Source organism: Pelodiscus sinensis, chromosome 7 (assembly GCF_049634645.1).
Source record: "Pelodiscus sinensis isolate JC-2024 chromosome 7, ASM4963464v1, whole genome shotgun sequence".
NCBI lineage: Eukaryota > Metazoa > Chordata > Testudines > Trionychidae > Pelodiscus > Pelodiscus sinensis.
The window spans coordinates 10,966,290-10,982,029 of record NC_134717.1 but is presented as its reverse complement, the minus strand read 5'-3'; the positions used below and the strand labels follow the sequence as shown (position 1 = coordinate 10,982,029).

At 41.4% G+C, this 15,740-nt stretch overlaps 1 protein-coding gene across 12 annotated transcripts in view; it reads right to left on the bottom strand.

Moving 5' to 3' along the window:
• KALRN (kalirin RhoGEF kinase) overlaps positions 1–15,740 on the bottom strand; it is a 790,448-nt gene that overhangs the window by 131,268 nt on the left and 643,440 nt on the right. Inside the window, exon 1 of one of the 12 annotated variants that reach the window (XM_075933147.1) lies at positions 6,568–6,829. The exons of the other annotated variants lie outside the window; for them this stretch is intronic. Coding sequence (XP_075789262.1) covers positions 6,568–6,652 — 85 coding nt within the window. The 5' untranslated portion in view covers positions 6,653–6,829. Of the gene's footprint in view, positions 1–6,567; positions 6,830–15,740 lie in introns of those variants that run through there. 12 annotated transcript variants of the gene reach the window in all.

The following is a 15,740-nucleotide window of genomic DNA, read 5'->3' as shown; positions in this document are numbered from 1 at the left end:
AAGAAGTTTATTAGAAGGAAGTTTAACCAATCCACAAAATTCACTTCACTGTGAACTAAAAATCCTGAGCGCTCAGGTTAGCTTCATTTTTGTAACATCTTGTCTCTTTCCAGTAGCCTGGCATGACCTTCCTTGACTCCAGATACAATTCGAAGGGCTGAGAGGAAGTTCCTTTAGGGGTGTAGATGTTTCCTTACTGCAACAGATTTCAACCTAGGGATCCACAGATTATGTGTAACGGGTCTGTGAAAGGTTGTCATTACCATAGACCAGTGGCTTTTAACCTATGGTCTCTGGACACCTGGTGGTCTTCAGACAATATCTAAGACTTCTAAAGAGGTCTAAATTGCCATTTGAAATACAGTATTTCAGGGGGCCATATATTAAATGCTGAAAACAACTTTGGCCCAGTTGATTCTAGAAGTTCAAAAAGTTGCTTTGGCATGAAAGCAGCAAGAACCCTTCAACTCAAAGGACAGCGTAAAGTGAAAGAAACACCAGACAGAAGGCTAGTACTGCAGCATCTATAGGCATTTTAAAGTTACAACTGGTAAGCAAGTCAAGGGACTCTCCCAGAAAGCCTATTGAACTTAATAGTTTCCTCATATTTGCCACTCAGGAAGCAAGGAACTCAAACGGGTCAGATGTTTAGTCTTCACAATTGTTTTTGCTGCTTGTTGATTTTCAGAACTGTTTTGGCTACACATTCCAGTATGCTTTACATAGCATAGCCCTGGCTCAGTTTTAAACTGAAAGTCAAGAGCTCGAGTCCATAACATTTCCTAATATTAATGTTGTGTGGCAGATCTTACCCTTGCTATCATGCAGCAGAAAGGTACCATTTCCTTAACGCTACTCTCCTCTATAGTTGATTTAAATGCCTTTAACCCTCACACCTTCTAAAAAAAATGCTTTCCCAAAAAACACCTTGCTTTTTGTCCTAATAAAGGGATAACTTGTAGTAATGCTCTGACAGCACTTGTAGTTATGCCAATTGCGCCAACTTTCAGTAAAGCACAATGTTTGACAGCTCAGTCAATATCTAAGAGGTGGCTGGCTGAACAGTCTTCATCATACATCAGAGTCACTATAACTGAAGCCAAGAAAAAGTCTAATCTTATACTACACATTAGTCTGAATCCATTAGTTTGAGATTAACAAAAGAGGAGGAAAAAAAAATGAGCCAGATTAGAAGCAAGAGAAGAGAAACAAGCAAAAAGGCATGGGGAGGGGAAGGGATGTGATTTTTTTAAAATAAAGAGTCTCCCCTAGAAGTTTGGGGTAGACAGGCACACTCAGTTTTTATTATAACAAACGTAAGTGGAAGGGTCTAAAATTTTGCCTAAGCTTATTTTAGGAAATAAAGTCTAGAACAGCCACACACAAGTACATAGACTAATTATTCACAGGATAACTGCTTAGAAGAGAAAGGAGCAGGTTCTTGAATGTCTGATGCAAAACATTTGAAATACAGATCAGTTTCTTGCATTAGCTCACCTTCCAGTCCAGGTAGGAGTGGAAACTATTTAAGTAATCTGTAAGAGCCATATCACACAACTGCTTCTTCTAGTTCTGCATTACAGCAAAGGGTCAATTTTTTAAAAGATGTTCAGAGCGACAGTTTACAGTGAGGTGTTTCTTTCTACCACAGACTAGTTAACAGAGTTGGGGCAGTATACATTTCACACACACACAGTAGTTACCTGATTTCCAAGTTTAAATCAGTGGCCATAAATACCTCTCCTCCACAAAGCTCTCCCTCTGGGCAATCAACAGACATTGCTACAGAAACCCATTTCTTTCTGATCTCTTAGCTAGGAGAATTAAAGCCCAATACACTACCTGAGGCTAATGAAGTTGCAGATTCTATATCAAATACAGCCACAGGACATTGCTGGTTGTGAGTGAGGCAGGGTGGTGCAAGCTTCATGGATTTCTGAGTGAGGCCTATATCACATTTTTTCCCATACTATGCATTACTGACAAATACATGTCCAGGTGAAATTCAAGGTACCAACTACTCTATATAAAACCCTGAATGACTTAAGCCCTGAGATACAGCCTCTTCCTCAGACACTCCACATCACAAGCTTGTTGTCAAGACTCTGGCACAGATTGCTGAAGTAATCTCAAAGGCATCAGAACCTGCACATTTTTAATGGTGGGACTTCACCTCTGAAATTTGCTTCTGCAGGACAGCATCTAAACTAGGGATGTTAAATTTCAATCAATCAGATAATTGAGTTGATAAGCAGGCGCTCTTTATTCCACTGCTGCTCCTCTCCCTTTAGAATGTACATTTCAAAGGGAGAGAGGCAGCTGAACCCACAGTTGGGAGAAAAACAGTCCCCTCTGTGCCTCTTCCTTTGAAATGTGGAAGAGCCTCAGGCAGCTCTTGTACATTCTAAAGGGAGAGTGCAGCAGTGGGACAGGCATGAGCAGGACTGTTTCCAATCCCCACTCACACTGTTTTCCCTCTGCCCCCTGTGGAGATGGTGCATTTGCTTAAGGGATAGTCGACTAGTTGGTCACATCCCTAATCTAGACTCTGACCTGACATCTAGAACATACCAGAAGACTCCCTCTTAGATTCAAACTAAGAAGCAAAAAAAAATGTCTGGCATTTTTCTATTTTCTAGGCCCTTTAAACAGGCTCTGGGGGTGCATGTACTTCCCATAGTTAGGAAATAACTGCTTCTAACCCAAGCTGGAAAACACAAGTGCTGAGTATTATTTATTAAATGAAAGGAGATTCCTTTCCCACAGTACTGATTCTTACTGAGAATTTAGTGACTCTCTCCTGCTTACAAGATCACATTCAAAGTTCAAGCCTGTGTCACATTGCTTTTACAGTCAGATTGACTGCGGGGAAGTTTTGCTTAACTGGGATGAGTGACCTCTCTCTGACAATGGGCTGCAAACTTATCTTGTGTTTCCTGAACTGAATCTGGATTTGGGGGGGGGGGGGGGGGGGAGCAGGAGAAATGACTTTACTAGCATGACAAACTAAGTGTTGCCAAAGCACAAGGTATCAGGCATTTGTCACCAGTAAAGAAATCCACTCTGAAGCAGGGGAGGTCGTTTACAGGGCAGCAGCGAGTACAAATTTCACACCAGGCTGCCGTGTAGCCATGCTATAGAGGAGCTCTCTATGTAGTTATGCTCCAATCTCAGATTTGAAGAAAATGCAAGATGGAGAAAGGCAGAGAAATTGCCTTAAAATATAAAGCCGGTCTTTGGCAATGATGAACAAATGAAGTTACATGTTCAAAGGTTAATTGACAGCATTAAGGAATAGTCTCCAAGCTTAATAGCATGTGCTACTAACATTAACAGAGTGATGTAGTCTGGATTGCACAGAGCAGCAACAAGTGCAAGCAGAATACATTCATGGGCACATTTCTACCATCTGACCAGTTTGCTTTTTCCTGAAAAGGCACCATAGCTATTATTACCGTAATCTCTCCCTATGCTCCCTTCACTACTAGGAATAAAGCAAGATGAAAATAAGTAAGCTATCAAAAATACACAGCACCTTTCATTATTATAGGCAAATGAGAATTACCAACTTTCAGCTAACATTCCAGAGATGAGAATATCAGCTGTTTCCTCCTCCCAATGGCATGCCCAGGATAACAAGCAGCAGCAGGGCGATACCAATCTCTCCTAGAATCAGCACTTTGAAGTCCAAAGCCATGTCAGCTAATGCTAACCTGTTCTGACCTGCCGTGTGTGCTATGGGAGTGCCAAGAGTGCTTTGTGAGTTGACTCCACAATTGTGTCCTATAGCTTGTTAGGAAACCCAAAACTGACTGAATAGTCCTGCCACCATCTCTGTTCAGTAGAGAACTTACAAATGCTGCAAGTCCCAAGAACTCAACAGACCAAGCTTCAGAGAGTTATTTATTCATTCGGTGCCAAAAGGTAGTCTTCCTGTGTTGCTGCAGATCAATTTGTGTTAAATCATACCAAAAAGCAAGGCAAACTGAATGGGCTACTTGTTCAGGTTTGTTGCCTTTGCAGAATTGTGAACCTAGCTCAAGTCCATCAAGGCAAAGCGCTGACAGTGCAAATCATGAATTCAATGAGATGTGTGCTGATTGACTGTCAATGTTGCGTGCAGAGTCCTGTGCTCCCTCTGCAGCCAATGAAAGCACTGGTATGGGTCAAATGGCACACCCCGCAAATTCTAAGTACACAAGTACAATTAGCAAAGCTACCCTATCCTGGGAGATCATTTTGGTTACACCAGTCTTGCTGCTCATTGAGAAGGAGGGCCACTCAGAGCCATCCCACTTACTAGCCTAGGCTGCTGATCGCTGACAAAGGGATGGACATACCCTACTGTAAGGAGCAGCTGTTTTCAATACCGGGGAATGTTAAAAATCGCACAAGAATGCCTTAGTATTTCATTAGGCAAAGAGCTCCTGTCTCATTGACTTTATAGTCCCAGAATGTTTCCTAACAGTTATGATAAATCCTTTCAAATTTGGCTCATTCTTTCCTTCTTGACCTGCCTGCTGTGTTATTTGTTTTCCGAGGCTGACAAACACTAGCCTTATTTTCCTTTGCAGAAAGTAACTGTGGCAATCAACCTCCCCTGAACCTTTGGGACAAAGAAGGATGACCCACACTGGTAAACTAACCTAGGGAACAGCGAAGGCTCTCATTGCTTCTCACTAATAAACGCAATCAATCATCATTGCTCTGACTGAAGGGCCCATTGTACAAGCTGCTATGTCATGGAACTGAACTCTGCCCATTTGAACCCTCTCAAACACATTGATGAAGACAACTGAGTTCTAAAGCAGGGAGATCAGTATTCTGAGCCTGAGTAACAATGAGTGTTTACACTGGGCTTCAGCATGGAGTGCTTTCCTAGGGTATCCCCTCCCTCTGCACTCCTAGAGAGCCACACATGTGAATGGCTCCTCTATTAAAAAAAAAAAAAAAAAAAAAAAAAAAAAAAAGAGGGGGGAGGAGGGAGAAAGCAAAAAGCAAGCTATAAAAATAACTTTCAGTAAGAGGCTCTTCTGGAAACAGTGTATTTTTTCCACAAAGACAAGCTAAGGGAAAGTTTCCCTTACAGACATGAACAAACAAGGGGTATTTGACTAACATGACTATTAAGGTCTCTTCCCAAATATTAAACTGTCAAATCTGTATAACACAAGTAACCCAGATCTTTAGATGGGTTTTAAAAAGCCACAGCAGACTGTGCCATTTAGAGCCCATGGTCATACATGCTTAACCAGCAATTTATTCAGAGCCTTCTCCCCTGCAGTGCAGAAGGCATCCCCAAACCGGCAGCTTTCCTAAAAATTTCTGTGTGTTTATACACCACCATATGAAACAGCAACTTCTTCAGTTTCAGCTCTGAATCAGAACAGCTTGTAACAAGGATGTATAGACCATAAGCCAGAAGGTGACTGACACCAGGAACAGGGAAGCTTGAATGAATGAGGTTTTGTTTTCACCAAAACTGCCTGGGGTGCAGAGTTGTTCCTCATATTCATGCCTATTTTAAAATAGAAAGTGTACAAATCTAGAAGCGTGGTACTGCAAAAACAGAAAAAGGATAAAAATACCATTTTAAGATTACAGCATTTTAAGGTAAATGCCACGTCCTTCCTTCCACAATCCTATACAATTTCAATAGGCTTCCACTAAAGTCACTCAAGAACTACATAATTTGGGTTAATGTATTAACTGTCTAATAACCACCCCAATACAGCTTGAAAAAAATCTTTTCTGTAGATTGATTAAGCCTCTAGCAGGAATAAGCTTGCATATTAAATGGTTTCGAGTACTGGAAAAATAAATTAGTTTTTATAGGACTTTTCCCATAAAGCCACAATGGTATTCCCTCCCCCCCCCCATCCCTAAGACAGAGATAACAACAAGGACAACTTAAGTTTTTCACTACACTGAAATAATTTGTGTGTTCCTAAGTCACATCCCTCCTCCTCAGAAGAATAGCAAGTATTCAAATGCACTGTGATTTATTTATACCTTACAGAAGTGTAATTTCTGTTTTATAGTCAGAGGCCAATGTACAGCAAAAACCAAGTTGCACAAGAACCGCACCCTGCTAAGAAGTTTGAACTTTTTATGCAAAATGAGTTTATTAAACTCCCTGGATTAAGAGCAGCTACACTCCTAAAGGCACAAAGCAGGAGCATTACATTAAAGAGGCAGCTGTCAGGCTGTAAAGATCATCCCCATTTTATGGGCTGACAAGAAATTGTACAACATTGTGACACAAGAATAGTCAGGCAGATCAGATCCATACACAAACTGAAAAAAATACACTACTACACTGACTTTTTTGGTATCCATGACAATTCCTTTCCTCAAGCTTTAGTAACTACAATCCATTCTTACACAAAAATAATGTTACTACATTACTACCCATTCCAGTCAGCGTGAAAGCTACTTAAATATTTATTAGCCTAGTCAGTTTGAAATGCCTAGTTCCAAGATCTGTCCTCCCCAGTGCCCCTTTCACAGCTCAGCTATCACTCTCATGTCTGTTTCAGAAGAAAATACAGTTCAGCAGCTACTGACCTTTGCACGGGAACCAGCAGCAACACTTTGAAAAGAACCATCCCAAACACGAGCTGCTGGAATAACTGTGTCTCCCACCATTCATTATGCCTCCGTGCTGCTCATAGCAAGTGCTCACTAGCCCCCATGGAAAAAAAAAACCCACTAGGAAAGTGCAAGTCTATCTAAACCCAGCAATAATCACCACGAGTGCTGTCTCTATTCTCACAAACAAACTACCTTAGAAACAGGAGGAGCTCTGCCACTTAAGGGGCGGGCGAATGGGTGGAGTTACACCCACAACCCCAGCTGTTGGCTGAATTCCCATCGCAGAAGCTTAGTCTCACCACATAATGCAATAATAAGGAACTGTGGGGGTGAAACTCCTCCTTGGACACACCTATTATCCAAAATGCTACTTTGTAACCAAAATATTCTGCAAAGACTCTTTCTTCTACCAAGAAAGCAAGTTACATCCACACCAATAAAAATAAAGTAAGAACAGAACAGAGTTCACTTCTGGAGAGGCTTTGGGTAGATTTCTTCTACAGCTGGATATACCAAGAAAACTACATCCCATCCTTCTATCTCACTGTAGTTTTCAAGGAGGTGGTTATGGCTACAGAGGCAAATCATGAATTATCAACATTGCTCTGAGCAGTCCACCCAAACAGTGTGAGTCTATGGGAGAAGACCCATAATTGTGTTAATTATACAATCAGTCTTTCTGGCACATTATCTCTCTTAGGAGTTAGTTTTCTGATGCAAAGGCTGCTGGTAATGCTGCTTCTTAGTCTGTCAGTTCTCTAGACTTTAACTGTGTGACACTTCCTGAATCTGGAATTCTTTGCTCATTCTCTGAGGTTGCTGTTATACTTTATTTTTTAGGGCAAGCTGAAGACAGATGTTACTCTCATAGGTTAGTAGGGGTTTTGCTTTTGTGATTGTAAAATAGTAAGGATGTGCCACATAGGAGACAACGTTGTAAAAGAGTAGATTGTAATTAGAATTCAGATAGGGAATTTCATATTGCTTTTGTAATACTTGATAACTAGTGCTAAACCCATTCTTTCTGAGACTAGCTCTCACAATGGTGGATCCAGCAGGCAGTTGATTAAAATGTGTTTCTAATATCAAAGCTGTTAGGACTGCTGTGATCTATTAACAGGGAGTAGTGAATAAGACATTCAGTGGACAATGTGAAGTAGCATGTCAAGAAACCAACAAAAAACCCACTGAGAAAAAGCTTAACTCCACTCACTGGATATATCTGCTGCTGAATTAAAGAAGCTTAATAGAAAGAAAAAATACTGAGTTAAAAAAACAAACCCAACGGCAAAAAAGGAATGAGGATTGATTAGGTTTTAGTTGACACAATGCTTGTCTCAGTTATTCTTTCCCAGTATTCAAAGGCAAAATGTTTTGTGAATGATTTGAACTTAGGGTTAGTGGTTCTTGCAATTGCTTTCTGTGTTGTTGGGGTGGAAGAGGCAGAACCTGTTAACATTTTAAAGAGGTAATCTACATCAGCAAGCAGTTAGTAACTAATGGAGAATAAATAGGTGCTGCATTTTGTTTTCTCTTGTTAGCCTATGGTAGTATATTTTGGACCATAGCAGAGGCCTGCTGTTACTTCAGTGATTTAGACTAAGGGACAGAGGCTTGTTTCATTACATAGTGGGTGTCAATAATTGATGTTTTATGAATGTCTGAAGGCCCCCCCCCCTTACACCTTGGGTCAGGGTTATTTGAACAGCAAAAAGTTCACAAACCCTGATGAAATAGAAAATCCAAAGTTAACAAGTACAATACCAAGAGTAAGCAAGGACAGTGCATACCAGGGCTGATTTAGTATATCTGTTGGATTGAATACTATGAGGTTTGATCTCCCCTACCAAAGAACCCCCAGGGTGATATGTAGGGTTGTCAGATGGTCTCCCCAAAAATACCAAACACATGGGCTAAAAATTTGTCTGCTACCGAAATCAGAGAGAGGCAGACCCGGGGGCAACAGAATGGCAGGGCGGAAGGGGGTGACCATGGTTAGGAAGGTGACTCCCCCATAGCCAGGTCTTTGGATGTCCCAGTGGGAAGAAGCAGAAATTCTACTCCAGTCAGTCTGGCTGAGAACCCATGGAAGGCATCTAAACACAACTACAAAGCACCTGCGCCTCAACGCACTTGAACAGTGCTCAGGGACAGGGCTTCTTCTCCTCCTCCTCCTCAGATGCAATCAGCTGAGGGCTCCCAGTGCCGATTGTGTCCCGCCTCCCAGCCACTGCCCCCGCCCGGCTTCTGCATGCAACTAGAGGCTCCCAGTGCTGATTGTGGACTCCCTCTGGTTGTGTGTAGAAGCCTGGTGGGGGTAGGGGGCGTGGCTGGGACTCCCAGCCACTCCCCGCACCTGATTTCTGCACGCAACCACAGGCTGGGAGCCTGTGGTTGCATGCAGAAGCCGGGCGGGGGAGTGGCTGGGAGTCCTAGCCACTCCCTCTGCTTTGCCGGGCTTTTGCACGCTACCACAGGCTCCCCTAGTGCCAATCGCGGTCCGCCTCCCAGCCACTCTCCCCGCCCGTGCCAGGCTTCTGTCCAGTGCCTAGTCAGAAAAACAGAAAATACTGGACATTGCACATGTCTGGTATTTTCTGATTTTTTTTTTTACCAGACAGTGGGCGCAAAAAATGGACTGTCCAGTAGAATACCAGACACCTGGCAACCCTATGCCCAGGCGGTACTTGGGGTGGAATTTGCATTAATATGGTGCCAGATGGAGTGAACTGAGCCCAATAGTGCAGTAAGGAGGGCTCAATTTGGCCCACAGTATGATTCCTATCCTGCCTGCACCCTCTGAAAACAATATCCACCTTTACCTCTTTGTCTTTAAAAAGAGCAGGCCTATGCTACAGCCTCACTTGGAACTCAAGCAATTTATTAACTGATTCACAGTGTAAAATGTCCTGCAATGTGCCTCAGTGCTCTTTGATATGCAAAAACAAAAGTGTGTTTTAACTCCCTGCTTTCACTTCCCCATGCAATTGTCTGTATTTTAGGTTGAAGAAATGCACCATCTACCTAGATGATAAACATAGGAATAACTTCTTCCTGAAGCATGCAGTACTCCCATGCAAATGCCCTATGGACATGTCTCAGGAGAGTCTGTCTTAGTGTTAAGAACCATTGGTTTAAGAGGAAGCTAGTAAATATGTTGGAACTAACATTCTATATTTAAACTGCTGTAAACCATTGGTGTAGTTAACTGCTGTGAGGGACACTGCTGTAGGTACACAGAGGAGCAAATTCTGTTAGGCATCAAACAGTAATGCTACAGTATTCCTAGTGCTTCTGAACTCCTAGTTCTATTTCTATTAGTTAAAAAAAAAAAAAAAAAAACGTAAACAACAAATGGTCTTGTAGCACCTTAGGGTACGTCTACAAAGCATCCTAAACTCAAAATAAGATATGGTATTTGCGCTATGCAAATTGCGTATCTTATTTCTATTGTATTTTTATATAATGTGCTATTTTGACACATCCCTTAACCCTCATGGAATGAGGGTTAGAGGGGTGCTGAAATAGCATGCCTGTTATTTCAAAAAATATTTTGAAATAAAGGGTGTGTTTAAAAGGTATCCCAAAATAGGTATCCCAAAATAGCCCCACTGTCTAGACATACCTTCAGAGACTAACCAAAAAAATAGATAGTATCATCCGCTTTCGTGGGCACAACCCATTTCAGGCACAACCCATAGCATGCTTATTTTGAAAGAAGCTGTTTCAGAATTATTTTTTCTGAAATAGCTTATTTCGAAATAGCACGTCTACAGTACAGGGAAGCCTCAAAATTAGCCCAAGGCAGACTTCCCTAATGTGGACGTGCTACCTCGATTTAGAGCCCTAGGAGGCACTGGGGAGTAATTACTTTGAATGATCCTGGGGAGGAGCTATTTTGAAATAGCAGCAGTGGAGTGTCCACGATGCTGCTATTCCAAAATAGCTATTTCGGAATAAGCATTATTTCTCGTGGAATGAGGTTTACAGATTTCTAAATAAGCCGTCTGTTATTTCAACATTATTACAAAATAACAGAATTGCTGTGTAGATGCTCGCATTGTTATTTCTAAATAACGGCCATTATTTTGAAATAACTGTGCTGTGTAGACGCACCCCAACATGCTACAGGGCCATTCATTGTTTTTTAAGTTACAGACTAACACGGCTACCCCTCTGAGACTATATCTGTTAGTGTTAGACTATACCATGACCAAACTGAAAGTCTCTGTTTTGGTGAGTGCACAGAGACACCTAGTGTCTAGCAAAATGCAGGACAATGTAGCACTTTAAAGACTAACAAGATGGTTTATTAGATGATGAGCTTTCGTGGGCCAGACCCACTTCCTCAGATCAAACCTAGTGTCTAGTTCTTATATCACATGGAATAAATCCAACCTGTTATATTAATGACTTGCTGCCTTCTTGGGGCCCCCATCCTGTATTTATTGAAATGAATTTCAGTTTTGTCATTGATTGAAATTGGGGCAGGATTTGATCTATTAACTTGACAAACAGCCCCTTAGAAATGTGTATTGAAGACAAATTGGTATTGATGAGTGTATTGTCAGCTCTTGCAGCCTTATTGCTGCAAATCTGGCAATATCTGTGGGCTTTTATGTAATTCCAGGAACTGGGACTTTGGATACCTGGGAATCTCAGCTTCCATTTAAAAAAAAAAACAGTATGTTTCCAGCTCTCATGGTTGTAGAAGAAAGCTTGAAATCCTGATCCATGTGTAACCTAACCACTCAAAAACCATAAGGAAAATTAAAATAAACCAAATGTTGTAGGTATTTTAAATCTTGTAATTGGGGGAAGGGATGGCCACTGCCTCTTGACTTCTGAATATTTGGGGTTACCAATACTGTTAAGATTAAAGCTAGACAAATGCTTTTAAAAAATCTTCAGGGGTAAGTAATAATGTTCTGTCACACTTAGCAAAATATTTACTACATAAGAAATATGTAGATTTAGCAAAATATTTACTACATAAGAAATATGCATGATTAAATAAAAATCTATGTCATTTGCCCCTTTCAGGTTAAAGAAGAGAACAGTCTTTTGGAATCAGTTCATCCCGTGACTAAGTGGACACAATGGCCATTAGCTGTAATTAGAACTTGTATTATTGATTGAATTTGGTCCTACAACTTCAAAGAGGAATTTCAATACATATAATATGCAGCCATGTGGGGAACCACAAAATTTGGGGCATCAAATTTCATGGTGCTCTTGCAGCTGCCTATGGGCTCTGGTGGCCCCCAACCCCATTCCCTGGTGCCCTTCCAACAGGCTCAGTTCAGGGGCTTCAGCAGAATCCACCAGCTTCCCTGTGGGCTTCATCCAGCCTCCTCCCATCAGGTGGTGACAAGTGGTACAAGCGTAGGCTGGAGGAGCAGGAATTAGCTGCACAACCGGCAGCTAGTGTGGAGCAATGGTCTGACCTTTCAAATGCCACTTCTCTCTTGCCAGCAGCACAGCTGCCTGCTGCTCCACCTGAATTCTCCGGCCCCCTCTTGCATCTCCCACTTAGGCTATGTCTACACTGCAGTTTTTTTTGCAGAAAAGGAATTGCAAATGGAGTGCTCATTTGCATATCTTGTACTCATTTGCATATTGTCTTCCAATCCTTTTTGCACAAGAGGTTTGTGAGATAAAAAGTCCTGTGTAGACTGGGCCCATTGCATTGTATTCCCCTCACTTCCAGAGAAGAAGTGGGAAAGTAATGGGACTCCATCTGCCTTCTCTGCCCCCAGACAGGATTAACAGGAGGGCATCTGTCAGGCCCAGAGAGCAGCAGGGGTCCTTTCTTCTGCTGGAGAGGCATCAGTAGCAACAAATGGGCCTTCTACATTTCCTCAGTCTTCTATATGGATTTGTTGATTGGGCCCATTGCATTGCATTTTTTCTGGCACAAAGTGTCCTGTGCTGGAGGGGGATGGAGCTGGGGAATGCTGGACCCCAGAGTATTGAATCTTGATAACACTTCTCTGAGATACAAAGGCCAGTTCACACCCCTCAGAGCTACTGTTTCACACTTCTTACATGCTCAGGAAGACATCACTGCACTAGTCACATTTGAGTCACATTTTGGGTCTGGCCCACGAAAGCTCATCATCTAATAAACCATCTTGTTAGTCTTTAAAGTGCTACATTGTCCTGCATTTCGTTTCAACCATGATGGCTAGAAACTTTTTAAAAATTAAATCTTAAAATCTGATGCAGTGGTAGACTCTAGAAGCTAACGTGTAGGCATGGGTTTATAGTGCTTAGGCTTTCATTCAGGCCTGTGCCCGCCCCTTGCTGTAACTATTATTTCCTTGAGAGCACTTAACATGCGAGTCTTCAATGTTTGAATTGTAATCCTGTTCAGGGGGCTCCTAATCTCAAACCCATTGGAGTTGAGAGTCTTTCCACTGACTTCTATGGGGTCTGATCAGATTTATGGTAAATACGTGCACTTTTTTATTTTCTGATGGTTTTGGCTCTCTGACACTTTCAGAATGAAACTTCAACCATGAAGAATTTGCCACCTTTGATCAGTTTATCTGATTTCTTGATCACAACGGTTGCTAACCTGTACATAACAGTGCTACATAATCATGTTGGTAAGTTTCTTCATGTAACTGGCTTAAGCAGAAGAGCAAAAAGCCAGAAATATAGCGGCATGCTGTATAGCTCTGTTGCATGTTAAGTATTTGCAATGGTCATTAGAAGCCCTATTCCTGTTCTATAGGTGCAGCATGGAAGTAAAATGCACTTCAGGTAATAGAGCTACATGCAATGATGCCCCTCTCTCTTTCACACATATACTAGAAGATCTTTACTGACCACTATGCAAACTCTCCTAACATTTCATTCAGATGGTTTCTGCTTATCCACCAACAAAAATGTCTGACTGCCCTTGGATAACCAGAAGGAATGTCTCTTCTTAGCCAGCAACTACACTAGGATTGAATGTGGCTGCAGAAATGATTCCCTTCTGGTATCCCCATACACACAAACCAGTATGCAATACTCCAGTATTTTGTAGATAATAGGTAAAATTATCTTGTGGCCTGCATGAACTGGTTGCAAGAGAGCCATGCCAAGGCGATGGATACTAATTGAAATGAGCTGTTATAATAAAAGATTAGTGTCATTAGTTTAAAAAAATAAAAAGCAGATTTTGTATTTATTTCCAGAAACTTTAATTTTATCTCAATTAGATCAAAGTCAAACCTTCAGGAATGACTGTTTTGCAACACAAAATCACAAAAATGTAGGGCTGGAAGGGACCTCATAAGGTTGTGTAGTCCATCCCCTTGCACCAAGACAGGATCAAGAACACCTACACTGTCCCTGACAGATGTTTGTCTAACAGTTCTTTAAAAACCTTCATTAGTGGGGATTCCACAAGAGCCCTTGGAAACCTGTTCCACAGCTTGACTATCCTTATTGTTAGAAAGATTTTCCTAATCTCTAACCAAAATCTGCCTTGCTGCAGTTTAAGCCCAATATTTCCTTCCTACCATCAAAGAAAGTAGTGAACAATTGATCACTGTCCAATTTATCAGTTCTTTATATTTGATGATGCAGTCCCAACTTCTTTTCTCATGACTAAACATGTCTTTTAAAAATCTTTTCCTCATAGATTGTTTTCTAAACCTTCCATAACTTCCATTGCTCTTGTCTGAATTTGCTCCAGTTTGTTTACATTGTTCCTGAAGTGTGGTGCACAGCACTTAAGTGGAGGTCTTACCAATGTGGAGTAGAGAGTGTCTTTTACATATGACACTCCTGTTAATACACCCCAGGGTAAGATTAGTCTCTCTCTCTCTCTCTTTTTTTTTCAATTACATCACATTGTCGGCTCATATATTCCCTTTGTGATCCATGATGATGTCACAATCCCTTTGGGTTGTATTAATGCCTAGCCAGTTATCAAATAAGAGAGGACAAAAGGCAGGCACACAACAGGTTTTGACACCTCTGATAGAGTATTTGCATGTGGAGAGAAATTATGAGAAATTACTCTTTTTTATAGGAAACAAACCTATTTCACCCACGTGCAATGGCTCTTTTAAATTTTTAGCACATTTGAACCAAGCCAACTTTCACTGTGGGACTTATGCAGTTGTTCCATGATGTCTTTCAACATTATGATATTTAAGAAATATTGTACATACTATGGATAATACAGGAAAATAGATTATTTCACTGAGTAATGGTTCTGTAGAATCACTACATGATTCTATTCTCAGAACTTCCAAAGGATATGAAAGATTCATAAGGAAATACAGGGGCATATGCATGTATTTAAATTTGACCATTTTTGGAGGAGTTTGTTCTGTGCTCTGTAAGCCCTGGGGCTGGAGCTTGCTCTGTGCCTTTACTGATCATTGTGAAGGGAGGGCTTTGTCTTTGCTTGCCTCCCCCTTGTGAATGCCCCGGAAGAAATATATGTGTAAATGTACCTTTGAATATTCTGTACAGCAGAGCACAGCCAAGGATGCTTTAACCTGTCCTAATATGGACAAGAATTGCCTTTCACAATACAGGCAGTCCCCGGGTTACGTACAAGATAGGGACTGTAGGTTTGTTCTTAAGTTGAATTTGTATGTAAGTCGGAACTGGTACATATTGTAGGGGAAACTCTAGCCAAACATTTCTCTAGAGCTCAGTTTTATTCTCCCACCCCTCACTTCCCTCAGTCCTTTATTCTCAAGCTGAGGTGTGTTCTGAGAAAAGCCGCTCTGCGTCTCCCTGGTCTGCTGGGAGGGGCGCTAGCTTCGCGTCTCCCTGGTCTGCTGGGGGGAAGCAGCTAGTGCGGGGTTGCCTCACCCCATTTGTAAGTAGGGATCCGATGTAAGTTGGATCCATGTAACCCGGGGACTGCCTGTATGTTGTTAAAGAAAACATATATAGATGTACGGATGTTTGGAGTCTGGGACTAATCTGCCCTTAATGAAATTATCATTAGGTTTGACTCTTATCATTCTGAAAGATGTAAATCAGGAATAACTCCATTGAAGTTGACGGACTAATATATACGAGAAAAGAATCAGGCTTGTTGTGTTAGTATATCAAATATGTGACACAACTGCTGCTGCCAATATATAGAAACATACTCAATAAACTTCAACCAGTTCTTTAATACTTAT